The sequence below is a fragment of the Crocuta crocuta genome, unplaced genomic scaffold (genome assembly GCF_008692635.1).
Source record: "Crocuta crocuta isolate KB4526 unplaced genomic scaffold, BGI_CrCroc_1.0 scaffold140, whole genome shotgun sequence".
NCBI lineage: Eukaryota > Metazoa > Chordata > Mammalia > Carnivora > Hyaenidae > Crocuta > Crocuta crocuta.
The window spans coordinates 1907284-1934954 of NW_027527775.1; the positions used below are offsets into that span (position 1 = coordinate 1907284).

Consider the following 27671-nt stretch of genomic DNA (forward strand, 5'->3'; position numbering starts at 1 on the left):
AACAATTATCTCTGAAAAAAAGGACACTTCAGCCAAGCAGAAAAGAGGGAAGGCACTTTATATTTTCAATAGTGACAGCTTGAACAAAAGACTGATATGTGAAAAAGCAATGGCAGGAATAGGACATTTTGAGCAATTTGAAGTGAGTGTACCAAATGGAGAACTGGGAAAGATGAAGTTAGGAAAGTATACCAGGTCCAGCATAAAATCTTTCAAAGGCTGTCGGGGGGAGTCTGCTTGGTAAACATTCATTTCATGCCTATTATGACAGTCTAGGTAAAACATGAACATCTGAATTAAGGTTATGCTATCAGAGGGAAGGAAGGAGAATCCATTTTGGGCTCACTGGTGACAGAGGGGAAGATAGTCAAGAAGTCTAGTTTAGGTGACTGGGTGTAATGCTGACATTAACAAAGAAGTTCTTATAATCCTACCAAAAAAGTCAAGATTTGAAGTGAAATGAGACATAATAGTTAAAATGAGATCATTAGTTCAACTCATTTTCTTGGCCTCAAAAACTCTGAAACGCTAAATTAGTAAGTGAATGAAAGGGCATCACTTAAATCACACACAAAATGGTAAACTGCAGATGACTGCATTCCCTAAGCATAAAGATAAATCATTCAGATTTTAAAACCCTTAGAAAATAACTGTACATATTAAATATTACTACCAATATACCTAATTTAACCTAGAAAGACATGTTTAAAAGTATTTATTAGATCACTCATGATAAAACAGAAATGTGAAATAAAAAAGGCTATCTGTGTTTAAGATGAAAGCAAGTAATCGCTTAAAGACAATTCACCCTAAGGAATGGTTTCAAACTGTTAAATAAATACCTACCCTTCTATCTACAAGAATATATACATATTCTTGGGGCACCTGGGTGGCTCAGTCGGTTAAGCTCAGTCGGTCCCGACTTTGGCTCAGGTCATGATCTCACGGTTCGTGGGTTGGAGCCCCACATCAGACTCTGCTGACAGCTACCTCAGAGCCTGGAGGCTGCTTCAGATTCTGTATCTCCCCCTCTCTGACCCTCCCCTGCTCATGCTGCCTCTCTCTCTCAGAAATAAAAACATTAAAAAAAAAAAAAAAAAGTTAAAAAAAAGAATATATACATATTCTTATAATTTATAGGAATATCAATATTCTTTTTGGGGAGACAGTTACATAAAAATAATGGGAGAAAAATTCACAGAATTGATGAGACTAATGTTTTTAGTTTTCTTAGGTTTACGTGTATTTTCTGAATTTACTATAATGAAGTCTTTTTTAAGATTAAAAAAACAAAGCATAAAGTGTTATGTTTTAAAAAATTATTGCTTACCTTCAAAAAAGGAATGACTTCTTTCATAATGGCTTTGATTTGCCGGTCCAGCTGCTGAGTATCAATTCTAGGACATGGGACAGTAGAAACTTCACTTACAGGTTGTTGTGAACTACGATTTTCAATGGGAGTTTCTATTTTTTAAAGAGAAAATGATTTATTAGCAAATTAAAGCCTATGACATTATATATGTCCGTTTATTCAGAATTCTAAATATTAAAATCTAATAATTTTATGGGAAAATAACACAAAGGAGTATCTATATAGTTTTAGCACCCTTAATAAAAAGAAAATGGTGATAAAACTACTATTATACATCAAGGGGGTCTATACATTTTTTTTAATATATGGAACTATAGATTTTTACTTTTACTCAACCAAGAACACACCTTCCAAGTTAGTAACCGCAGCCGCGGCAGCAGCACCGTCCTCGGCCTCAACAATCCTGCAGGTGCATCTTGTGTTGGTGCTACTCTCAGCCTCCGTCTTCATGCGCTCATATTCTCTCATTCTGGCTAATGCCTGATCTAAGTGAATCACAGTGTTACCTGCATATGGAACGGAAATATTTCAAGAAAATATAAAAGCAAACTTTGTCATGTATCCCTTACAAAGTCTTAAAAAAAAAAAAAGTCTGACCACAGGTAAAGAAACGTAGGTCCAACAAATTCCAGATACTATACTAGCTGGGTAACAAGGCATACATTAGTCTCTTAGACTCTGAAGTCCATACTGATTTCACTACATCACGTTGCTTCACATAAACAGGACAAAGAAAATATATCCCAAATGTCACTCAAATTCTGATGAAAACGATCCAACTGGACATAAGCAAATAAGGTAAGGAAAAGGCCTAAGAAAAAGATTTCCCAGTTTTCCTTGGTCTACTTCATACAAAACTAGTGGTAAGAAAAAAAATCAATAAATGAAACAAAGCACTTGGTAACTCAGAAAGGGAGAAAAAACCTGAAGGGCAAAGGGCCGGCCACACAGAGATTTTTCTCTATAATGGGAAGAGTTCAGTTCAGACTTGACAGGTATTTAAACAGATGGGAACCAGGCTTAGAGTCCTTGATAGTTAAGATAAGTCAACGAAGACTTAATGCTTTGGTAAAAGGTGCACATCTAATAATAGGACAAGGCTTGGCCCTTTGCTTTGTAGGAGTCCTTTGGAATCTCCTAAATCTTGTTCTCTTCATGTGGAAAAACACTAGACTAATATGACCTTATTTTATCAACTAAATGCCCTAGATGTCTAAAATCACTGAGTCTTCAGTATCTCTTGAAAGGGAAACAATCAGATACCTATACATTTTTCTTTTCCCTAGTCTCCTTTCCAGGTCTAAGACTCCAGATTTTCTTCTTACTTTGGATTATACAAGACTCCATGCTTGTTTTACTGATGATGAAAAAAAAAAAAATGCTAGGTGTCATGCACATTGAGAATCACCTGGGTTTCACACAGAAGACTATGCTAAGAAAGTTCTTATCTCAAATTATAAAGTTAACATAACTACTGAAAATATGATTGGATGAGGCCCTGATACCTCTCAATTTTTCCCATTAACTAGAAAACCTTAAAGAATAATGTTTCCCTGAAGGGAAGGCAATTAACATTTCTTAAACTCTTATTATACATGCTAGAAAGTTGTATATATTTTTCACAAGAACATATAGCAAGGTAGGTAAGACTCCCATTTCCTTAGAATATGGAGGCAGAATGATCAGATGATTTGCCAAAGACTAAGGAATCAACAGGAGATTCTTGACTTCAGACTGATAGACTTTTTGCCATGGTCTTTCTACCACATCTTGCCTTTTTGGAATTTTGGTTTTTAATCGATGTAATTCAAAGATTGTATTAAAGTCATGTTCTAAGGTTATAAAACATTCTGCTTACCTAGATCATCAGTTGCAAAAGGCTCAAAATTTGAAGATACAGACATGACACTAGCATTATCACCAGCATTTTGCTCACTTATTTTATGTGTTTCTCTCTCAAAGTTCTTCTCAAAAGTTTCCTAAGTTATAGTTTAAAAAAACAAAAATCACTAATATTTCTTTAAAAATTATATATTAAAACTTTAACATAGTATTTGCATAAAACTATATACTTAAAATTGTGATATCACTAAAGTTATTAAAGGCTGAATAATCACAGAGAACGTTAAAATATTAAGTAACCTTGCAGAACATATGTCATTGAGTAGATAAAAATACACACAGCCAGCTATTAATTTTAACTTGGAAAATTAAACACTTCAAATTATTTCTACACTCTCAGGGAAATTCTCCCATCTCTAAACCCTAACAATGCCTAGGACTTTACTATATGTGGTTCTACCAGAAGAAAAACATGACAGCATCATTCACTTTTTTAAATGAACTTTATTGATGTAATTTCCATAAAACAATGCACTCATTAAGCATACAGTTTGATGAGTTCTACAAACTCCCATCTAACCACCTTCCCTAAAGATAAAGACCATTTCCATCAGCTCAAAAAGTTCCTTTGTACCCCCTCTGCAGTCAGTCCCCACTACACTCCACCCATATGATTTCTATCACCAAATTAGTTTTGCTTGTTCTAGAACTTGACATGTAAATGGAACCAATTCAATATATACTCTTCAGTGTCTGGCTTCTTTTGCTCAATGTTTCTGAAATTAATCTGTTTCAGAGGTTCATTATTTCTTAATGGCCGAACAGTATTCCACTGTAAGGATATACCATATTTTATATATCCATTTATCTGTTGATGTTCGTTTGAGGCTATTGTGACTACAGATGCTATGAACATAATACAAGCATTTTTGTGGACATATGTTTTCATTTCTCTTGGATGAATACCTAAGAAGAAAAACTGCTTGGTCACATGCCAAGTTTGTGTTTAGGTTTATAAGAAACTGCCAAACTGCTTTCCAAAGTGTTTGCACAATTTTACGATCCCATAAGCAGTATGAAAGTTCCAACTGCTCTATATTCACACTGACACTTCTTACTGTCAACCTTTTTAATTTCAGCCTTTATAGTGCGTGTGAGGTAATACCTCATGTGATTCTAATGTGGATACTGGCCATTTACAGATCCTCTTCCATGCAGTGCCTGTTCAAATCTTGCCCATATTTTACCAAGTTGTTGGTTTTACAAATGAATTATAAAAGTTATTTATATAGTCTGGATTTATTATTTATATAGTCACTGTCAGATATACGTACTTAAATTATGTTCTCCTAATGGTGTCTTTTGAAAGGCAGAAGGATTTTATTTTTAATGATGTTTATCAATTTTTTCTTTTACAGTTAATGCTTTGTGCACCCTAAGAAATCTTTGCTTATGTTCAATCATGAAGATTTTCTTTTAGAAGTTTTATAGTTTTAGGCTTTTCAAGACTTTAATTAATCAAAATAACTTTTGTATATAGTGCGATTAAGGAAAGTCTCACTAGAATGTAGAAACCCGTTTCAGTTGTGTTCTTTCTCCTATTAATTTTTAAAAATTTCTCTTAAGTTATGAAATGTGGGGCACCTGGGTTGCTCAGTCGGTTAAGCGTCCGACTTTGGCTCAGGTCATGATCTCACGGTTTGTGGGTTCGAGCCCTGCATCAGGCTCTGTGCTGACAGCTCAGAGCCTGGAGCCTGTTTCAGATTCTGTATCTCACTCTCTTTCTGCCCCTCCCCCGCTCACACTCGGTCACTCAAAAATAAATGTTAAAAAAAAAAAAAAACATTAAAAAAAGTGATGAATAGAGTCATTTTGTTGCTCCTTCAATTAAGATTGGAAGGTAGATGTGCTTTTGCCATTTTATGGCACCTAGAACAGAAGATACAAAGTGTTTCTTCCTCTTTCTGAACTTCAATTCTTCATCTCTCTTGTGACTTATAATTCCCACATGCCTACTTTTACCTCCTTCCTGGGTATGAAAAGCTCTTACATACTCTGAAGTATGTCTATACAAGCTCCATAAATGAAGCTCAAAAGACCTTGGCCTAGAAACTTTGAGAATCAGAGTCTGTATCTGTCCAATATGGAAACCACTAGCCATGTGTCTATTTATATTAAAATTTAGTTCCTCAGTCCCATTAGCCACATTTCAAGTGCCCGATAGTCCCATGAGGCTAACAGCTCCCATGTTAGACAATGCACGTACAAAACATTTCCATCACTGTAGGAAGCTCCACTGGATAGCACTGCTCTAGATCTGTGGGCTGGAACACTGGATGTTGTGCCGCTGCTGATTAAATCGCATTAACAAAGGGAGGATGTTAATGACATCAATGATGAAAAGAAGTTTTGAATAAAAAATTAAAGAACTGATTTATTTAAAAACAATACTAAGTATAGTTATTTGTGCCAAATCCATATGGTATGGGTTGAATCTCTGTGTCGCCCCTGCAAATCCGTATGCTGAGACCTTAACTCCCAGTATATAGGAGGTGGACCTTTGGGAGGTAAATCAAGGCTCAGAGAAGTAAAGAGTGTGAAGCCCCCATGGCGACATCAGTACCCGTATAAGAAAAGAGATATGGGGGCCACGTGTGGACACATGGAGAAGGTGGTCATCTGCAAACCAGGAAGAGGGCCCTAACCCAGTACAAAATCTGCTGGCACCATGATCTTGGACTTCCCAGCCTCCAGAACTGTGAGAAACAAATGTCTGCTATTTAAGCCACCCAGTCTACAGTATTTTGTTGTACCAGCCTGAACTGATGAGACACTTACTTAGGAAGCAGGTCAGTATCTTAAATTTTATTTAACTTTAAAATCCTGTCATGTTAAATTAACTTTGTCATAAACTGTAGCTCAGTTTTCAATTTGCTACTGATGGTAAAGGCCAATGTGCTCAAACATTTTAAAATAACGGAGTAATACCATGTATGTGAAATCTGGCTAAGGGGGAGGCAACGGGAGTTACAGGAGGCAGAGACATCAGTCATGCTCTCAGCACGTTATGTCAGTGGCTAGTCAACTTTAATGTAACTGCATATCTCCTCCTTTTGTATACAGCTGGACCACTCTTCATTTTCCACAAAAAAGAGCACACAATTTCCAATTAGTTATAACAGCAATCCCAAATAACAATTACATTATATATTTGACATTGTTAAGTGAATTAAAACTATGTACAGGTTTGTGTTCAGAGAGGTATAGGAGGTGGAGCCTAAGGTTTTAAGCAGAAAAGATGACTTGGGGAAAGTACGGTTTTAAACAGGAGTATAAGTTAAAGAGCAAAAATTCAGAAAATGTCCTCAGTAATTGTAAGGAAACTACTACAGGTGAAGAAAACACAAGAAATCTTTTGAGAAAATACTATCTTTTCAAAAGAACTTAACACTGTTAATATATCAATAATGGGCAGAAACACAGTAATACTGTTTCTGACTCTATAGCAGATGACTTGCTAATCAATTATGGCACTCTTATCCATGAATTTCCAAATACTAGAATTGGCAGAAAAAAGAAATTTATTTGTTAGCCCCAGGACCACATGTTACCTTTTATAACAGAATCAGGATCCAAACCTTTTAGGTGATTTCCAAACCCCTAGCACATGCTCTCTTCACTATCCTAGTAGTTGCCATTCACTCGTTCAGTCACTTCTAGGCTAGGTGGGGCCTACTGGAGAAGATCACTTACTGAAAATGCACCATTTTCCTCTCCATTCTTTTCCTTTGCCCAGTTCATTTTACTTTATTCAAAATTTTCTTCATAAACTGGAATATATTAAATTAACTTTTTTCCCTGGAAGACTTTCTTTGGTCCAGGCTTCTCTCTTCTAACCCAAAGACCTGATTTATCTTGTATTTATGTATTTAAGGGCTCTGTGATCTGACTGCAGTCTGGTTTACTAACCTATCATTTATAGACAATTTCTGGGATTTAACTGCTGACGTATTTTGAGTTTTATACCTTACCTCAAAATGATGTGTTTTACCCAGCTTTTTAAGAAAGCTAAAAACCACATACCAGGCATACTCACAATTTATAATAACTTTTTAAGTTTTGTTTACTCCATACTGAAATTATGTCTACATTCATTAATCATGATCAGCTTACATCATCAGTGGTAGCAAGGCTTTCACTGGGGGTAAGTTCTGAGTTTGATGCTATCCAAGTACCAGAATTCACTGACTTTACATTTTCCCCTTCTTTTTCATGGTTTTCAGAAATATGTCTGGATACTATGTCCTAAATAAGGAAATAAGATAGTTACTTACGTAAAACATTAATTTTTTTTGTCACAAATTTAAAAGCAGCAGACAGAAGAACAAATGCAATTCTCCTCACCTCATAGGTTAATTATGAGGAAGAAATAACATTAAAGACATAACACTAAAAAATTGCTCAGAAAAAGACTTTTAGAAAAGGCTGTTTAAGCTATGCAAGTTTTAAATAAAATGGTAAGACAGCACATGAAAAATGGATCATTATACATATGGAAGAGGATGTACTTCAGTCTAAGAAAGCAACCAGACAGAATCATGAAGAAGAGAAGCACCAGACAGGATAGGAAAAAGAGGGTGGGTACCAGATACCTGCAATGCATATAAAGCCCTCTGTCTCAAATAGTCTGTATTAAGTAGCTGAAGCTCATGGAAGAGTTCAATAAGAAAATGTGGACGAGATTCATTTTGAGAAATTAATGTAGCTACTTCAGAATAAATAGTATCCCGCAAAGCTTCAAACATGGAAAAATCACTCCCAGTTTCTGGAAGATATAAAAGATCAGGAAGTTAATACTGATGAAATACATTCCTGAGCATTTCTACTGGCTTGTATCAGTACTGTTTAAATTACTCAAAAATCAGAACATACTCAATTCTATTCCAGGGCTTTTAAAGTAGAAAAAGAATCTTAAAAATTCCTGAGATAAAGATAATCTAAAAAATATCAAGATATATATTAGAAAAATACTTAAATGTACAGATAATATTACCTAGTATTACTCAGATTGTATTTATTTCTCAAAAAAATTATATGGATAATTTTACACATTTCACAGGAATAATCAGTGGAAATCTCTCAGCACCTGAATGAAATAAACAGCAGATAATTGTCTTTGCTTTTTTTTTTTTTTTTACTAATATGAACTTCATTACATAAAAGGAAATTTATTTAGTTAAGGTTTAGAACTAAATGCTGCCAATAAAAGCTACTATTTTTAGGTCTATCTAGTAGGTCTATTAATTCTCAAATCTCAGCTACCATTCTATATTGATGGAAATTGAGTTTGTAACTACAACACAATATAGATCAATTTTGCTAATGTCTTACTGACACACTCAGCCTAAGCTGGACCAGGTATGACCCAACGCAAATTTTTAGTTTCACAGATTCTAGGTGTCACTCTATTACTTAGCAACAGTTCTGCTGTATTTGCTGATAACATAGAATTATCGCCCTTAGAGGTATACGGTCATACTTTTATTTTTAAGGGTGTAAATTAACAACTGTTCCTATGGTTGTGAAGCTTTTGGTTTTGGCTCAGGTCATCATCTGGCGGTTCAGGAGCTCAAGTCCTGTGTTAGGGTCTGCACCGTCAGCATGGATTCTCCCTCTCCTACTGCCCTCCCCTGCCCACTTTCTCTCTCAAAATAAATAAATAAACTTAAAAAACGTTTTTAAATGGTTCCCATTTTGAGTTCTCTATTAAAAAAAATCTCTAAGTAGCTCTTCTGGCTATCAAAATCTGTACCCTTTCTACAGCAATAGTAGAAACATAGATAGTTAAATATTCAAGTTCCACAAATGTCAGTGACAAGTTTCTAAAACAGAGACTTTAATATGTTGAGTGTTTTCACATACTGCGCTTTTAAATAAATATGCAAAGATCATAAAGACTTAATTCACTTTTTACAACAGAGGATAAGAATATGCAAAGCAAGAAGCCTAATGATAAAATTTCCTACTACCTTATGTCTTATATCTTAACATCTTCAGGTCTCAATTTCTACAAGTATAAAATAATAATAATGAATACGCAACTTCCCTATCCCTCACACATTTTTCAGTATAAAACAAAACTAAAAGAACAAAATAAAATACTTATGTTCTCTGACTAGTTTTAAAATGTTCAAATGCGGTATTTATTATAAACATGAACCAAAAATGTCTCTGTAGGAAATATCTAAAGGAAAAATCCAGATAAGAAAATGAATTTAATATGCAAACTTCCAATTTACATAATACAGTTTGACCACAATTAATTTAGAAAATGTTTATTATTTCAAAACTGTAAGAACAAAGCACATTCAACTGACATCTGTTACACCTCTGTAGGTGAAAAATTATCATTCTAAATTAGGTATCATTAAAGATGAAATTATTCCCAAATACTGAATTAGGCTGAACACACGCTCCACCTCCCCCTCAACCCTCTGGCCCTGCAACAGAGGTAGAAAGTTTTTGCCGGTTTCTCCTCCTAAACTAAAATGCATTAGTTTAGGCTAGAAAAATCCTTGATCTCAGTCAGGTTTCTCTGATTCGGTCTTATTTTCATAGTTCTTTAGGAAGTGTCACAGACATAAGTCAAGCTTAGTCTGTGCTAGATTCTTGTTTTTTCTTCTTGAGATTCTCCTGCAGATTCACAACAGACTTCTATTTTTCCCCCATGTATACTGTAGTAGGCCATTAAAGAATATTTATAATTCTAAATCACACAGAACCATATTTAAAACATATATATATAGTATAAAGATAAAAACAGCACTTTGGAATGTTGGTAATTTTACATGCATTTTTATTTATCGTGGTCTATGCATGTCATTTTTTTGTTTAATTGTGTATTGGCTCATTTTTAAAAAACAGATGTTGACTAGTTATGGAAAATAACAGAAGTCACACTATAATACTTAACACTGTAAATCAAACCCAGAAAAAAACTTTTTGTTTCAAAAAATTATTAATGCTTTTAAGCATTTAAGAAATACAAAATCAATAACTTCAAATAAAACACTGAATTACAAAGACTTTCTATCACCCTTATGAATGTGCTGGTTATGTTCTCTACAGTAACTGAAAATGAAAACCAGAAAAGCAGCTAATTTTATCATCCAAGTAAAGAATTCTAAATGAAAGCCTTGAGAATCTCATGAATATGAAGTCTCTTTCACTTTTACAAGGCAAATGACATATATACACTAAGCTTAAGCTAAAAAAATAATCAGAGCAGCAAAACTAAGGATATTTAGGACTAATGGAAAAAAATTAACACAAAGTGGACACCAAAACTAAGCAGATTGTTACCTGGCGCTTCATTGCATGCATTTCTGTTAGACTGCTGTAGTATTCTCCTAGCATGTGCTGCAGGAAAGGGCAGACATAAGGATGAACATAAAATGTGTATGAATTAAAGACAGGGTCTATAATAGGAGTAAGTGAATTAAAAAAAAAAAAAAGCAATTTCTTTAAATTGTTTGCCTGAACTGATATGTTATCACAAGGTAAAGTTTTTACTTTGTTTTACACTAATCTTATCAGGGAAAATATAAGATTTGCTATGAACTTATATATAAACTTAATGTGACTGATGATGACTGTCATAATACACTTCTGCCATTCACTCTCAGAAGCACACACATCGTGGCAAACCTCCCCTAACTCCTTAGGGAGAGGACAGCACAATTCTGCACTAGCGGTCATATGTGCTGCACTCTAGAAATCACGAAACAAACCCCACTAGTACATGCTATAAAGAATTTTAGGGTAATGACTAAAACTAAGTGTTTTTAGAGAGTGAAAATGCAAATACACAGTGTATATTTACACAATTCAAGCATTTTTTAGTGCACCAAAATCCAATCCTTTTATTTTTCTAAGTAACAGTAAAAGGTCTGAAGAACTATGCCCATTATTTACGTAACTTAATAATCCAATTAAGTCTTTCAATTTAATGCCCTTCACCAACTTCCACTCTATTGTTTACTCTTTGAAGATACCACTATTTGATAAAGATAGTGAAGTGTAAGTGTTATAAAATTTTGGTAAAATGCTGGGGCCAGGTCAGGAGAATTGACAGTTTTGTCAAAAGGATCCTAGACTTAACAGAAGACCAGGACTGAAACTTCCACGATGCCATTTCCTAGCAACAGGACCTTGAGGAAGTCAGTTCAGAACACAAACTGTGACGTTTCTTTTCTGACTACAAAAGCAATAAATACTCGTTACGAAAGGTTTAGGAAATATAGAAAAGTTTCAAGATGATAATATTCACTATTAACATTTTCATGTATTTTCTTCCAGTCTTTTTTCATTGATATTTTTGTTAACAGTTGGAATTATACTGTTCAGACAACACTAAATGTCAGTATTGTGTTCACTTTCTGTTTTCCTTAGCATAGGCAAGTACAATTATGGAGTTAAGAGCATGACTTCTGAAGCTTTCCAGAAAAATTGTAATTTATGTTACGAGCTCTTTATGACAATNTGTTTCCTCATCTGCAAAATGGAAATAAAACCAATTCACTGCATTATGAGGCTCTAATGGGACGAATAATTTAATTTGTAAATAGTAAAGCATAATACAAATGGTAGCAGCTACTCTAGCTTTTCACCAAGCATCTTACTGACACCTGACAAGTGAGGGTCTATATCTACTGCCTCCCACTCCATGTTTCTTTGAGATGTACTTGTTCTTTATGAAACAGGAAAGTACCAGTACTTACTTAACGTAAATCTGTTGCAAACACATACAATTCCATTCATTCAATCAACACTAAGTGCCTACCACGTGTCCAGGATCATGGGAACATTTAAGGTACAAATATGATAAGGTATTACCTGCAGTCCAAGGGTCTCAAAAAGGTGACAGACACTTTAACAGGTAATCACTATAAAATGTGATACAGGCAACAGAATAGATTTACACAGGCTACAACAGAAACGAAAAAGGAGAAAGGGAAACTTCTCTGAGTTTAGATTTGGATGCAGTATTAGAGTTGCAGAATTAACATTTTATAAGACTCCAGTAGAGAAAAAGGCTTACAAAGCGCAAAAAGGTGAACTCAGGCAGAGAAGACACCTGCTGAGGTGAGAAATGGCATGACAGCTATGGGCAAACTTCAATTTAGTGCCTTGGAAAGAGTCAAGTTTAAGGCAGAGGGTGGGCAGAGAAGAATCTAGAGATGCAAGAAAGAGCCAAATCTCCACTGGCCAGAAGTTACATTAAAGCATTTGGACTTTCCCCTGTTAAGCATGGTAAAGCCAAAGATTTTAAGCAGGGAATAATATTTTATATCGAATCCTTATTCAGAGAAGATTTTCAGAATTTCAAATCAGTTCCAAATTAATATCAACTACACTTTTTGTTCAGAATTTTATCAAAATGTCAAAAGCTAGTATCGCAATAAAAATACTTCCAGTTTACATTTCTTGATATCAAGAATATATCTACCCTTATACAAAACCTGCACATGACAAAAAATTGCGACACACCGCTTTTCAAATCTAAGATGAAGAAGTCCTTAGATTAAAGGAAACCAAAAAAGAACATACCTGAAGATATTTCTGTAGACCTACTATATTTTATTATTTTTTCCAGCTGCTCATGATTCTTTCTGCTGAATACTTTTGCTTGAACAGGCTCTTCAGTCTGGGCTGAATGTCTGTTCCTACTTTTGCAAGGTTCACATGTGCTAGACATACTGGCACTTTCATACCCTTGAGTAAAAAAAGTGACAACTGTTATCAGTTGCAACTAACTCAAACTAAAAGGGAAACTGATTTCCATAGTGAAACAGTACACGTAATCCAATTCAGAATGCTATGAAAGCCTGGTATAAATAGACATACACAACAGTAAGACAATGTCTGGCAATAACCTTTGAAAGCATGGGTAACAGTAATATATTCTAACATTTCATCGTCCTTTGATACTTAACGAGTACATCCCAACTCAAACTATATGGCAGGCCTTATATGACCCAAATTCTCTACTAGACTCCAATTTTTCATTGTTAGCAAATACAAGAATCCTGTCCAGTCTACTGAAAATGTCCATTAACAGAGGGAAGTAATGGGCACTAGTCAAATCTGTCTGCCTTCTTATTATAACTTGTGTGTAATAGGACTTGATTTATAAGGTCTTACCCACTCACAGGTTATCTATATATTCTACTAAATTTTCCTTGCTGTATGGCACAGGATAGGACTTCAACTTTATTTTGTTCCACATGGACACTTGGTTATATCTACCCTCTTCCCAATGAAATTCTTTGTCAATATTATTAAATCTCCTTATTAATTTTTACTTCTGGACACTGTTTAAATGACTTATCTATTCCAATGCCATTTTCATTCTTTTAGCCACCAAAGTTTTACGGCATGCTTAAATATCTGGTAAGACAAGTCCTATATAGCTTCTCTTATTTTCTTGGCTATTGTTAGACATGTGTCCTTCCATATAAGCGCTGATATTTTTTTTTCTAATTTCAGAAACAGTCCACAGTCCATGGGGATTCAAAATGGAATCACAGTAAAATCATTTCTTAATTTAAGGAGAATTGATATTTAGTAATTTTACACATTCTCTTCTAAAAACATGGTGTATTTGTACAATCTTGTTTCATGTTCTTCAAAAATATTTACATTTTTATCGATGCAGTACTTTCCTTGTTAAATTTATCCCTAAGGATTTCCCTCCTATAGCTCTGGATTGGGCTATGGGAAGAGGATTTCACCCCAACTTCCATTCTGTTACTACAACAGCGAAAAATACATGCACATTTATTTCATAACCAGCTCCTTTATTAATTTACTTTGTTAACTTTAGTAGCTCTTTTCAGAAAATAGCTCTCTCAGAAAAAATATAAAAGGTTTCCCTCCTTTTTGAGTATTTATTCCAGTTATTTAATTTTTTGTCATAATCCTTTCCAAACAATGTTAGACAATTATGATTTTAGAGAGGAAACCTTGTCTAATTTCTAACTTTGATATAGGTTACTTCAGAGTATTTTCATTTATAATGTTGTGATTGAGATTAGCTAACAGCCTTCAATATATTAAATATTAAATATCTGTCTTCTTAGGTGCATTTTACTTAAAATATTTATTAGGAATGACTTCAAAGTTAATCTAATCTACCACTATGATTATATGACTTCTGTCCTTCAATTTGATATCAAAATTACGTTGACAGATTTCCTGATAATGGATCGTGATTACATTCCTGTAATAAACCCTGACAAGTCTAATATTCATTTTGACACATGGCAGATTAAATTTGCTAATATTTCACTTTTCAATTTACATTAGCAACTGAGATTGATCTGTTGTTTTCTTTACTCAGCTGTTGCCTCTCCTTTTTACCTTTCCCTATATTAAAAGTGTCTAATCTGATTCATATGTTGTTTCTGTTGTTTTCCTCATACGGGACACACCAATATCTTCTTTTCATCTTGACAAGTTTGAATACAGGACTCTCAAATTGCAGTACTTTTTTGTCTGTGTATGGACATTATTTTACGTTCTTCTACTTATGTTGTATGATGTCAGTTAGGTTTTTATTGTATAGAACTTGTTCTTCCAGTCCGGAAGCTTTGAAGATGTTTACTTTTTCCTTGGAATTAAGGAATTTTATCAGAATATACACAGGGGTATGTGGATACTTTCCCCTCTTGCCTCCCAGATGGACAACAGTTAGCTGAATTTCTACTAAATTCAAGGGTAGAATTCAGTGATTCATCACATTTAACACCCAGTGCTCATCCCAACAAGTGCTGTCCTTAATGACCCTCACCCACTTAGCCTATCCCGCCACCCAATAGCCCTCCAGCAACCTGCAGTTCGTGCTCTGTATTTAAGAGTCTTTCATGGTTTGTCTCCTCAATTTTCTAGGCCAAGGATTTGGGACTTAATAGTAGTTATCCTCTTTTTTTGAATAATCTAATCATTATATGTGAAAATCATTTTTTTCCAGTTCTACTGAATTTGTTATTAGTTCAATACACTTAAGTGTTTTTAGGATTTTGTTCCAGGTGTGTATTTCTTTCACTAACTCTTTTTACTAGATTTTACCTGTTGCGGTGTTACCTGTTCTGGTGTTACCCTACTGGCTTCTGTGGCTTCTCTGGCTGCTGGTCCCTTTTGCAGTCACTGTTATATTCACTGGGCCAGGCCAGGACTCCTATCTATCCTGAAGACTGGACCCAACTGTGGGGTAGCTTCACTGGCATGCTGACAGTAGTTGGAAGCCTCACTCCTACAGTGAGTGAAGCAATGTCGTCACTAGCAAGGTGTCGGTCTCTCACCAAGACAGTAAGAGGAAACTTCTCTACTCTGTCTCCTCAACTGCAAAGGCAATGCTCTCCCATGGGCAAGGTAGGGAGGATGCCATCTACTTGTTCAGTGACACCCTTTCCCATTAGTACCTTCAAATGGCAAAAGACTGCTATTTTTTGAAGGAAGGGAGGTGTAAAAGGAGGAGGAGGTACAGGGATGCCCATCCTCCAACCAAGTCTTCTCCAAGACTGCAGAGGTCTGATCTTTGCCCCGACATTCTCGGAATGAGCCGAGAGAGCCTAAAGCCTTACTACTTACATGCTCCAGATCACAGCAGCTGCTCTGCTATTAGCAAGTAAGTCCCCAATGTATGTCGACTTATTCTCTGTAACATCCAATCTGGAGTTAACCTTCCCTTTTTATTTTTAAGGCCGTCATTCAAGTTAGGACTCTATCATCTCATATTTGGGTTCCTGGTTTCTTCGTTCGTCTCTCAGACTAAAGTCTAGACACTCTCATCCATTCTGCATGAAACTTACTGGAAAGAGAGCCCTCTTCGTTATTTCTGACCTTCACATAAACAGGTCCAGCAATAAGGGTATACGACTGACAAAGGGAATAGGTAAAATGGAGAATTAATGAAGGTTACTGAAACCCCAGAGTTACATTGGCTAGGCCAGCTGGTAGATGACCACCAAATGTTCATTAGCATAAGGGCGTGATCTCCTGTCCCATTTTATCACTTTTTCTCTTGCCCATGATCTGTTTTTTTCAGAATGAGTGGCAACATAGCTAGAAAAAAAAACGTATTTCTAGCTGTGTCTCCACTTCAGTGACACAGCTCAGCCATGATACCCTGGAGACCTCGCACATATCCACAAAGGCCACACAGATAAGGAATGAACTGCAGCTGAGTCTAAGTCTGCACAGAAGGCCTTATGATCCTCCTGGAACACAGAATACAAGAACATGGGAGGCTTATGAGGAACTACTATGTGGCTATTTTTTACTTGCCTCCCCGAACCCCCTTATAAAGCTGCCATGAAGCATTTTTTTTATCTCCTCCTGGGTTCCGATGAAATAGGAGACATTTCTTTCTCAGGCTCTGAGGACAAACTTCCAGACTCTAAAGTGGTCTGTAGGTGCAACACGGCACTGGCTCCTTAATAACAGGGCCCACTGCTCATGCTGGAACTGTCATCTGGCTTCTTCTGTTTCAGTGTCCCCTCGTGGAATATAGAACAAAGAACACAGGGTGCTGGGACTTCTAGATGCTCTTACTTTGTATGCCTATGTAAGTAATAAACTCAGTGACTCTAAAAAGGGTTGTTTCTTTGCTGGCCACATCTGTCAGGCCTTGCCCTTCCCGATGCCTGACATGTATTTCAATTCAATCTTCACCAGTCATCAGGAAAGGGAAGAGAAAAGAAACGAAAAGACTCAGGGATAGTCACAGTACATTAACAGTTCAATCCAATTTTCTAAGAATGGGGAAGACCTAGACTATAGATAGGATCCCACCGCTCTCTAATAATATCAAAAGAGGGAATGGACCTGGTGGAGAGTGGCCAAATTACAGGTGTGATACCTGAAACATCTGGCAAGGCAAGAAATGATGCCTAATTCATAAAATCTAAATTAGAATGGAAGTTTAAAGAATTTGTATCACCTCACTTCACATGCAGTTAATATATACCTTTACATACAAAGATCTGCTAAAGATGAAAATACATGACCATCACTGGAAACAAAGCTAACTGAGGATGCAGCATGCTACTTCTGAGAACTGTCCACAAGTACAAAGCGAACAGTTCAGCCTAGGAAATCTGGGACAGTATAACCAGCTGTGCTCTCTCTCAAGACAGCAGCTTAAGTCCCACCACGCTGATCTGTCATTTCCTATTTCTTCCCCCAGTTCCTCTTCTTTCCTTGCCTTATCCTGCCTCTAAACTTTTTCTCATTGTTACTAGTTTGGAATGCCTTCCAATATTTCTCTTCATCTGACTACATTTAAGACAAGTAAATATTCTTTTTTTCTAAGAAAGCATAGCCATTCCTACCCCATAAAAGAGCACTGGTCTACCTCAGTGCTTCTCAGACTTTGGTGGGCATATATTCATATTAAAACATCTGGAATCTTGTTAAAAGACAAACTGAAAAACAATGTGGACTCATTTGTGTGGTGCTGATATGTCTGTCCATGGTTCAAACTTTGAACAGCAAGGGTTTGGCTGACTAATTTGATTTTGCTCCCTATTAGTTTGACTCTACATGTATTAGTTAGATTCTACTATCAAGTCTTATTTTTGTATGTATGCCTTAAAGTAGGGCTCTCACTGACAGATGGTCTTAAATGCCTGCCAAACAAATGTGTATATACGTTTTTGGCAAGTATTTTTATACTTAGAAGAGAGCAGATAGGTCAGAATGTCAGTCTTTGCCCTAAAGCAAAAAAGCTAACTTGCATATACAAAAATCCTAATTCCTCAGAATAAAGGGGTTTCCAAAACAGGAATATACCAATTATTTCTAAGCTTGGGTAGACATGGCCACTAGTTGGCTTAAGGGTCCCCTAAGAACCTGCTACTCAAAGTGAAGTCCACAAACCAAGATCAACAACACATGGGAACTTGTTAGAAATACAGATCTTTGGGTCCCCTCTCAGACAGAATCCATCTGCTTTTAAACAAGATTCCTAGGGAGAAACAGTAAAGTTTAAGAAGCACTACCCTAGCACACTCAAATTAACTGGCTTAATGAGAAAATGAAAATAAACGTTCAAGTTTCTTCATTTATTCATATGACAGAAAACATTTTTGTAGGAGCAAGGTAAGAAAGAGTAAAACATTCACTGGGTCAACCAAGGGACCACTCTCTAACAACAGCCATTGCTCATTATCTATCTACTTAAATGCCCTCTAGTGACACCAAGAATCATCTTGGAGAAAGCAGAGTAGTTGGATTTCATTCACCTGAATCACTGACCAATATGCTACATAAAAGCAGCTCCTCCCAAACCTATATAAATGGGCAAACATTTGCAAGGATGGTAACGTGTGTGCAGAGAAAAATATCATCCCTGTTCAAATTTGCTTGTTTCGTCATCAAATCAGACTCTTCAGATGGGAGTAGTGGCAAAAGCCAAGGACATGAAGGACACATGATGAACCAAAATGAAATAAAGGAGCACTGTGCTTTCTTACATACAGTTTTCTTCCGAGTTCTCAAGTGTTTCTTTAACCACAAGAGGATGAAGAAGAATGCTGTGAACGTTTACAAGGGCATTTTTACTACAGGGTTTCGTACGACCTCCATATCCTTACATGTATTGTGAGCTTCCAAGAGACAGAGTTAGCTGGGCATGGTGATTTTTCACTTTTCTGATTATATGCCTTAAATACTTTGTTCTTAAGCACCAAATACTATCTCCTTGAACTTAGAACATCTCAGAGCCACAGCCAAAAAGCATTCCCTGAAAACTTGAAGGAGTATCCTTTAATATTCCACATTCTAGAGCTAGACTTGAGTAAAATTCTTAAAAAATCATAGAACATCTATTTTTGTTAAGTGGCATGCAGTTACCACTATAACTTTAATAACTTTAATACCACTAGAACTTTAATAACTTTAATACTCAATGACCAAGATTCAATAAACAGAGGTTAATGTTTTACCTTATTAACTAGGGGTAATTTCCTAAAGGATGAAGAGCAAACTTGTTTTTAAAAGTGGTTTCATCTATGATATTCAAAGAATGCAATGTAGTTACAAGTCCAAATTTCTTTAAACGAATCAATCAAGGATGTAACCACAAGTCATAATGTAACTAAAGTGGTGGATGTAGGACACCATCCTACAAAAGACGTAGTATTTAAAAAAGAGTTACAGTAAAACTTGGGCATTTCAGCAATTTTTAGTAGGGCATGTTGGCAATTTTTAGTAACTTTCAAAATATGGACAATATCTTCAAAAGCTAATGGTAACCATATACACAGGAAATATAAGAAGCTTTATGAAGCACAAAAAAGATTAAATACCATGTCTTAAAATAGCTACATTAAACACTACTTGAGGGGCCCCTGCGTGGCTCAGTCAGTTAAGTGTCCGACTTCAGCTCAGGTCATGATCTCACGGTTCATAGGTTTGAGCCCTGCATCAGTCTCTGTGCTGACAGATAACTCAAGAGCCTGGAGCCTGTTTCGGATTCTATGTCTCCCTCTCTCTCTGACCCTCCCTTGCTCACACCGTCTCTCTCTCTCTCTCTCTCAGAAATAAAACATTAAAAAAAAAAAACAAAACCACCACTTAATAAATTTTATTATAAATTTAAAAGTGACTAAAAGTTACTTTATTCAAGTAGGTTTAGAATAGTGCCTCTCCATTTAGCCACAAAAGTTACCAACATTTACACTGATCCATATTCAACAAATTTTAAGGGGTGCCTGGGTGGCTCAGTCGGTTAAGCCTCCGACTTCGGCTCAGGTCATGATCTCATGCTCGTGGGTTCTGAGCTGTCAGCACAGAGCCTGGAGCCTGCTTTGGATTCTGTGTCTCTCTCTCTCTCTCTCTGCCCCTCCTCCTCTCATGCTCTCTGTCTCAAAATAAATAAAACATTTAAAACAAAACAAAAATTTTAATACTTACCAATATTCTTAACTCTGCTTTTCAGCTGAGTAGAATGCCTTTTCTTATTCTTTGACTTGGGAGTTTTATCTTTAGATGCCAGGCTGGCCTGTGCAGATGCTTTTCTGGTCTTGAATGTTTTAGTTACCGTTGTTGGATCTACCGGATCAGGCATACTGCTAAAGCTTTCTAAAGACTCTTCATCAAACTGGCGTCTTCTCCGGCTGCTCTCTAACTGATTTTTGCGATTACTATTTGTAGTTTTCTCTACAGACACTGGAAATCCAGTCTTGATAAATGGTTTTTCTACCTCACCTTCCTGGTCGTATGACCATGGCGTCCTACTGTTCTCCACCTCCTCTTCAGGCTGTTTTTGATTCCTTATCAATGAAAATAAATTTTTATAGGTACAACAGATTTCTATGTTTACTGGAAAACTGTCGATATAGTTTACTAGATTTAGGTAAATACATCAACAGGCTATAAAAACATTTTTACAGAAATAAACTAAATATGCAAATATTATGCAGGCTAATGTACTAAATTACTTTGAACTTTAATATTAGACCCTTCTCATTAAATCCTTTTCATTAGCAAAAGTCTCAAACAAAAGATCTAGCATTCATGAAGAAAAAGAGTGGGAAAGAAAAATAAAAAGGGCGCCTGGGTGGCTCAACTGTTTAAGCAATCTGACTTCAGCTTAGATGATGATCTCATAGTTTGTGAGTTCGAGTCCCACATCAGGTGAACTAGCCTGCTTCGGGTAAGCAAAAGTCCCTCTCCAGATGAACAGGAGTTCCCCTTCACCTGAGCCTCTTGCTTGCTTGCCTGTTCGTTCTTTTTCTCTCTCTCTCTCTGCCCCTCACTCACTTGCATCCTCTCAAAATAAGTAAATAAAAAATAAAAATAAAAAAAGGATGGGACATACAAGGAAAAACCAAAACACGTGCAGGAATAGCTGAGAAAGAGCTGTTCCCAGGTTTGGGAACATACACGGATCTGCTGTCACTTTAAGCAGTTCAAAAAGAACTAGAATTTGGTGGAAACAACTGTCCATGCAACTAGTAATTTACTCCTCCACACATTTAGTTCTAATGGTGTGCTAAACACTGGCATTCTTTAATGTATTAATAGGTATTCGTTGATCATCTAAGTTTAAAAAAATAGGCAAAGTTAAACATGTCTACGGGATTTCTCAGAAATTTTACCATGCCAATGTGCTTTACAAATGTCTTAGAAGAAAACACAGTCAGCAGGATGTCCAAACCTTTTTATCACAGTGTTCCAAAGAATGTGACTTGGGAAACTGAACTACAGGATTCAACTTAAGACAAAAGTTAGCAAACCTACACTCTGCAGGCCAAATTCAGCTTGCTGCCTGTTTTTGTATGCCTGGGAGCAAAAATGATTCTTATATTCTTACATAGTTGAAAAAAATTCAAGTAAAACAGTTTGTGACACAACTTATATGAATTTCATATTTCAGTACACACAAAGTAGTACTGGAACAAAGTCACTTGTTCATATGGTTTTGGGCTGCTTTTGTGCAAAAATGGCAGAAATATATGGTTACGACAGGCACTATATGGTCTGCAGTATTTATTATCAAGCCCTTTAGAGTAGGAAAAGTTTTCTGACCCCAACTCAAGACTACAATGTTTCATCTGACCTCTTGTTATCTCCAGCCATTTAATTCAGGGAACCTACCTATAATAGTTGAGATTTTTGGGAGATGAGGTCTAATCTGAAGTAGGTCAAATATCTCAAATAACGTTAGATATCCAGATCCATCCTTTTTTACTATCAGTCATATATAAAATATGGATAGTAATGAAGTAAAGACCTTCCAATAGTACAGCTATTCACCAGAGCTTTGAGTAAATATTTATTGCTTATGATGGAAATCCATTCAACCATCATTTCCGAATGGCAACTATGCCCTAAACACTGTTAGGCTCTGACGATGGGGTATTTTAAAGAGCAAGAAGACATTTAAGCGGAAAAATGGTTAGCAGAGGAAAGAAAAAGTAGGTCAACCAAAGGATTCCCAGAATCTAATAAAAAGTTGAATTCTAGGAGTTTTTGTTTAATCACATAAAAAAATCCATGATTTAATAAAGTGTCAAAATACTTATTTAAGAACCCATGACATCCCCAGTCCATAACTAAAAAAGAATGTGAATTTTCTAGTTGTAAAGGGCTAAGAAAGACAAAATCCAAGATCCTTTATAGAAAAAATACTATGCTGAATTGACCTCTAAGTTTTCATCTTTCTAAAAAGTTTTTTTCTGAATAAATAAGAGTAACATAAAAAGGCTATTTTTACCAGCTGGCTATCAAAATCATTTTCCAGATTAACACACACATGAAAAACAGCTACAAAAATATGAAAGATTAACCAGACTCAACCCAAGTATAGTCTTTTATACTATTTGAGTCAAAAGTTTTATTTGCGAAGACTACTGTATTAAAAAATATTAACATTGAAAAAATATATATGTAGAATACTGAGAAACAGAAAAAGATATCCTGACTGTGACTAATACCATATATCACTGATCTAATAGTACTCTACATTACATCTAGATAGATCTTAAGAATTTATTCTAACTAGAAGCTATGAATCAAGGAGCTATCACTTTACAGCTATCATCTAGTAGTATATATTAGTTTCTAGTCCTAAAGTGAACTTAAAGAGAGATAGCAAATCCAGGCAAAAGACACTGTATGGGTCACATCTTATCCTTCCAAAATGGATTTCACAGGACACTCTGATCAAAACCATGATACCAGGGATAGTGGCAGATGTATGCCCGAGAGATGACCTGGTAAGATTATCAGTTTCACAATCCCAATGCTAACAAGCCAAACAACAGAAGCAGACTGCCTAATTCTGTTTTCAAATTATGTATAATTAGATGTAATCACAAAAGCGACATTTAAGAAAATAATGGATTATGTTCACAATCAAGTACCTTGGTTTTTCTGCTCCGATAGAAGAATTGCTTTCAAAAGGTTTTGGAAAAGCCATATATTCTGTTTTCCCTGAAGAATTCTGGGCTAATGGTTGCTGCTGTTCAGTAGGTGTAGAAATATTCTGAGAAAAATCTCCAAAATTAGAAGGAAATAAAGGGCTGAAATTCATACCTAATAAATAAAAGCAGTGGATAAGACAACAACAAAGAAGTGCCTGGAAACCTTAACATGAAATTAAAAGACACTTTTAGTTAAATGTGCCACTCAAATCCGCCAAAACAAAAAACTATTACATTAACGTTCATTTGTTCAATCACTCTTTATATAGCTCAGCCCACGGGGTTTTCTGCATTGGTGATACAAAGATGGATAAGGATCCTCACCCTTCAGAGCTAAAAGTTAGATATAATAGTACCTGACCTTTATCAAATTACCGGGTACTGGACTCTACTGTAGGCATTTATTTATCTGTTACTTCGTTTAATGATCAAAACATCATGACAGGTTATTATAGTAATTTTACCAGGGAGAAAATCAGCTCAGAGATTAAAAGGCTAGTAGATGAAAGAACAGTTCAGATCTCAGGTCTGCACAACTCCAAAGCTTCTATTCTTTCCACTCTAATTCAACTGGGAAAGTAGAATATAACTAGGTTTTTATCATACAGTGCTGTATCAGATATATTTGAGGGGGATACTAACAACTTGGGGAGAGAAAGGGGTGAGAAAAGGCTTCGCAAAATTACTTTGTGAAGAAAGAATAGTCTTCACCCAGAGGTGACACTGGTAATGACGGATATTACTGCAAAGGACTTACATGTGCAATTTTTTATATTATATTACTTAAAAATGTACTCAAAAAACATTTGTTGCCAATATTAATACTCAAGAACTAAAGCACTTGTTAAATTTGTTAATGCCATTGTTTTTATAATCGTGCTAAGAAAATACACTGCTGTTTTTATTTATTTATATTCACAAAGCCCTCCAGCCCTCCAAATCCTTTTCTCCTCTATATTCACTGGCAAACACCTTCAAGTCCACCTCCTTCACAACGCACCACATCTAAGCTAATATATTCTACCTCCAGAACGTCTTCTGAAGTACTCCTGGTTCTGGGCCCCTCCTGCCAATGCCTTAGATCACGCCATCATTCTTTCTCTAATATTACTGCAACAGCCTTCAATTTTCTATTCACCAGCAATACTCTTAAGCTCCTATCTCCAATTTCTGCAACACTATCACTAGTATCATCTTCCTAAAATAAAAATCTCATGCTAACACCATGCTCAAAATCCTTCCTGGCCCTTCTGATAGGCCACAGAAAGTCCAAGCTTCTTTGTACAGCACAGAAGGCCTCTGCTGCTCTCCAGCCACATCAATTACTCTTCCCCTGTGATGGTCCTAAACATGAATCAAACTTAATAACTTCTAAATTCCCCCCATGATCCACTGTTTCACTGCTTTGTAATTCTAAGTGGTCCCACTGATTAGAAAACCCTTTCCTCTCTAATCTCCCTGGAAATAAATGGTGCTCATTCTTTAAATAACATGCCTTCTGCAGAAAAAAAAAAAACACCAAAAACAAACAAAACTTGTTGACCATTTCTTGCCCCAAAGAAGAGTAGACTCCTTACCTCATTTGCATCACTGCTATAGCAGACATAGCACTGTGCTGGCCACCTGACACCCCGAGCTTCCTCACTACTCTAAATTACTTTAAACATTAGTTATACCTAGGGGTGCCTGGGTGGTTCCATCAGTTAGGCACCTGACTCTTGGTTTCGGCTCAGGTAATGATCTCACAGTTTCGTGAGTTCAAGCCCCACATTGGGCTCTGTGCTGATAGCGTGAAGACTGTTTGGGATTCTCTCTCCCCTTGCTCTCTGCCCCTCCTTCCTCACTTGCATTCTCTCTCATAATAAATAAATAAACTTAAAAAACATTTAAAAAAAAAAAAAAAAGCAAAACATTAGTTCTACGCATTTGAATCCCAGTCATTTATTTGGTATCTGAAACATAATGGGTGCAGAAAAAGAGCCTGAATAAAAGGCTAAGCTAAGTAAAATTCAATCCAAGCATAAGCTAAGCTTCAGTCTAGGAGTGAATCTCCCTACCAAGACATGCAGCTCCTCTAGAAGAACACCAGAACACCGCTTCAGTCATCTTTATTCTCCTTACGCTCTACACAGTGCCTGGTGTGCGGCAATCATGGGAGAGCCTCATTCCCCCTCTCCTTAGTAAATGGTTGCTAAGTAATTCAAAGGTGTAAGACTAAGCAATCTTCATATGTAGTTTACTTAATTTCATTAGCAACCATTTAAAGTTTTTCACCATAAAAAATCAACAAAGACGAGTTCGTAACTTTCTTTGCAACATCAAAAAAGAATGATAAAAACCCACGCAAGAGACAAACTGTATTCCTGAACACTTGGCATTTATTTTCCTTTCAAGTTTGGAGTCACTTACCTGGTGCAAATGATGACAAATTAGTAAACCCGGGAAGGTTAAACAGATTTACAGGCTGCGAGGGAAAGCTAAAAGGACAAAATAAACTGGGAGAAGACGTGTGTGATGCACCGCTGCCTCTCTCCTTGCTTCCGGGTTTCTCTGGGTGCTGACTGTGTTGGCGCAAAAGTTCATTTAGCATTTGTTTCAACCTATAAATATTTAAGAAGTCAGTTAACTTACAAATCAGTTATATTATCTTCTGTTTAAAGCACATTTAGAGATAATACATATAAAAAGTGATTCAAAAACATGCAGAAGAAATGGACTGTTTGGACAGTGACAGCAAACAGTGGCGTCCTGCAGGCTTACTTCCGTAACCTGGCCTTTGGGACAAGAACTACACTTACCACTTCGATCAGACAGTAAGTAGAACTCTAAGAAACTCACAGATTTTTGATGCTGAAAGCTTCAAAGAGGTATAATTTACACAGCATGCAATTCACCTAATAGAAGTATAAAGTCAAACACTAAAAATTTTTAAAAACAAGTCTATGGTATTAAAAAGGAACATAGCGCAAGTCACTGTTTATAAAATCCTCAGATACTGAGAATGTCTGAATGTCCAATTTTGCTCGTGCCCTTTTCTCCCAGAAGATAACTAGAAAACACTTGCTCCATTTTAGCATTTTCCGGGCATATCTACTGCTGCTAAAAACAGATTACCTTTGCACATTACTCTGTTGCCACGTGAGCTGAGTGTAGCACTGGTTCAACTGGTGCATTATGAGGTGTACTTGAGGAGATGCAACATTGCTGGGCATAACACTGTAAGGACCCGTAAGAAGAGTCTGTAGCAGACAAGATAACGTCTAAGGAAAAAAAAAACGTCCTAACAGTTACTGATGACTTGAGAAAAATTGGCACTGTTTTAGAATCAAGAAAAAAAACAAATGACTTTCGTAGTAACCTTTACCTGCTGGTCTTGCATCAAAGTCTGACAAATATTGACACTGAAATCCAGCTGTTTCTTTAGCTGATTAATTTGTTCTTGCCACTGTTCTTTCTCCTCCACATAAGACAGTTCTGACATCCAGCGAAGGTTTTCCTGGCGCTGCATGCTGATATTCTGCTGTCTCGTCTTGGCTAAGGGACGGTAATTTCCGTCTGCTGAAAAAGGGCGACTGTTCTTCCACCTACCACAGATTTAAAGCATTAGGTGATCATATGTAATTGTGCAGTTTTTAAAATCCGGCAAAAAAATCAAGAGCAGTATTTTCTTAAGATCAAAGTTTAAATTCAAAGGGCTTAAAAAGTACAGAAAATGAGGGGGAGGGGGAGGGAGGGAGAAAGGGAATTTCAATTTTCTAGCCTTGTGCAATTATCATTTTTAACTTTTTTCCACCTTTTTTACTTAGGTTTTACACTGAAGTGTCCATGTAATCCTATATTCTGCAAAATGAACATTTTATTACAAACATTTTTCCATTCTTCATGCTTTAAACTTAGCCACATGATATTCCATCAAGTGGAACTACTTAACCATCTTTTATTCATGAAACATTTTTCACTGTTAGAAATAACAAATCTATGATTTTAAGTTTTGCTTAACTCCCCCAAACAGGAGCAAAGATCAAAGCTTATGAATCTTGACCCGGTCTAGTTGGGATCTACACTGGCAATTATGGTACAATAAAAAATATATTTGGTCTTTATCCCAGGTGCCCAGCATAGAACTCCCAAACCCTTGGCAACTCCTGAGAGGTAGGTCTTTGCTATTCACTCAACCATAGCTAATGACGCTTGGCAGGCACTAGATAGCTTTACGATAAGGGCCAGTCACTAGAAAAATCAACCAGGTGTTTACAGGGTTAGAACTTTCAGCCCCACCTCCAACTTCAAGAGAGGGAGGAGGGGCTAAAGATTGAGTTTAATCGGCAATGGTTGATGATTTCAACAGTTGTAACTATGTAAGGAAACTTCCACAAAATCCCCTTACCAAGCTGGTTAGGAGAGCTTCTGGGCTGGTGACCACATTGCAGTGCTGGGAGGGTGGCGCACCCAGAGGACACGGAAGC

The 27671-nt window shown here is 36.3% G+C and overlaps 1 protein-coding gene across 13 annotated transcripts in view; it reads right to left on the reverse strand.

The window, feature by feature from the left end:
* PCM1 (pericentriolar material 1) overlaps window positions 1-27671 on the reverse strand; it is a 78328-nt gene that overhangs the window by 14963 nt on the left and 35694 nt on the right. For 7 of the 13 annotated variants that reach the window (XM_077772358.1, XM_077772366.1, XM_077772352.1 and 4 more), the window contains 12 exons: window positions 26570-26789; window positions 26320-26465; window positions 25615-25805; window positions 23146-23317; window positions 20192-20550; window positions 12824-12988; window positions 10577-10633; window positions 7867-8039; window positions 7388-7519; window positions 3231-3351; window positions 1720-1878; window positions 1331-1464 (listed from right to left, as the gene is read on the reverse strand). In XM_077772358.1, the coding sequence (XP_077628484.1) occupies window positions 1331-1464; window positions 1720-1878; window positions 3231-3351; window positions 7388-7519; window positions 7867-8039; window positions 10577-10633; window positions 12824-12988; window positions 20192-20550; window positions 23146-23317; window positions 25615-25805; window positions 26320-26465; window positions 26570-26789 (2029 nt within the window). The remainder of the gene's footprint in view (window positions 1-1330; window positions 1465-1719; window positions 1879-3230; window positions 3352-7387; window positions 7520-7866; window positions 8040-10576; window positions 10634-12823; window positions 12989-20191; window positions 20551-23145; window positions 23318-25614; window positions 25806-26319; window positions 26466-26569; window positions 26790-27671) is intronic. The other 6 variants (XM_077772388.1, XM_077772376.1, XM_077772424.1 and 3 more) reach the window with 2 other exon arrangements.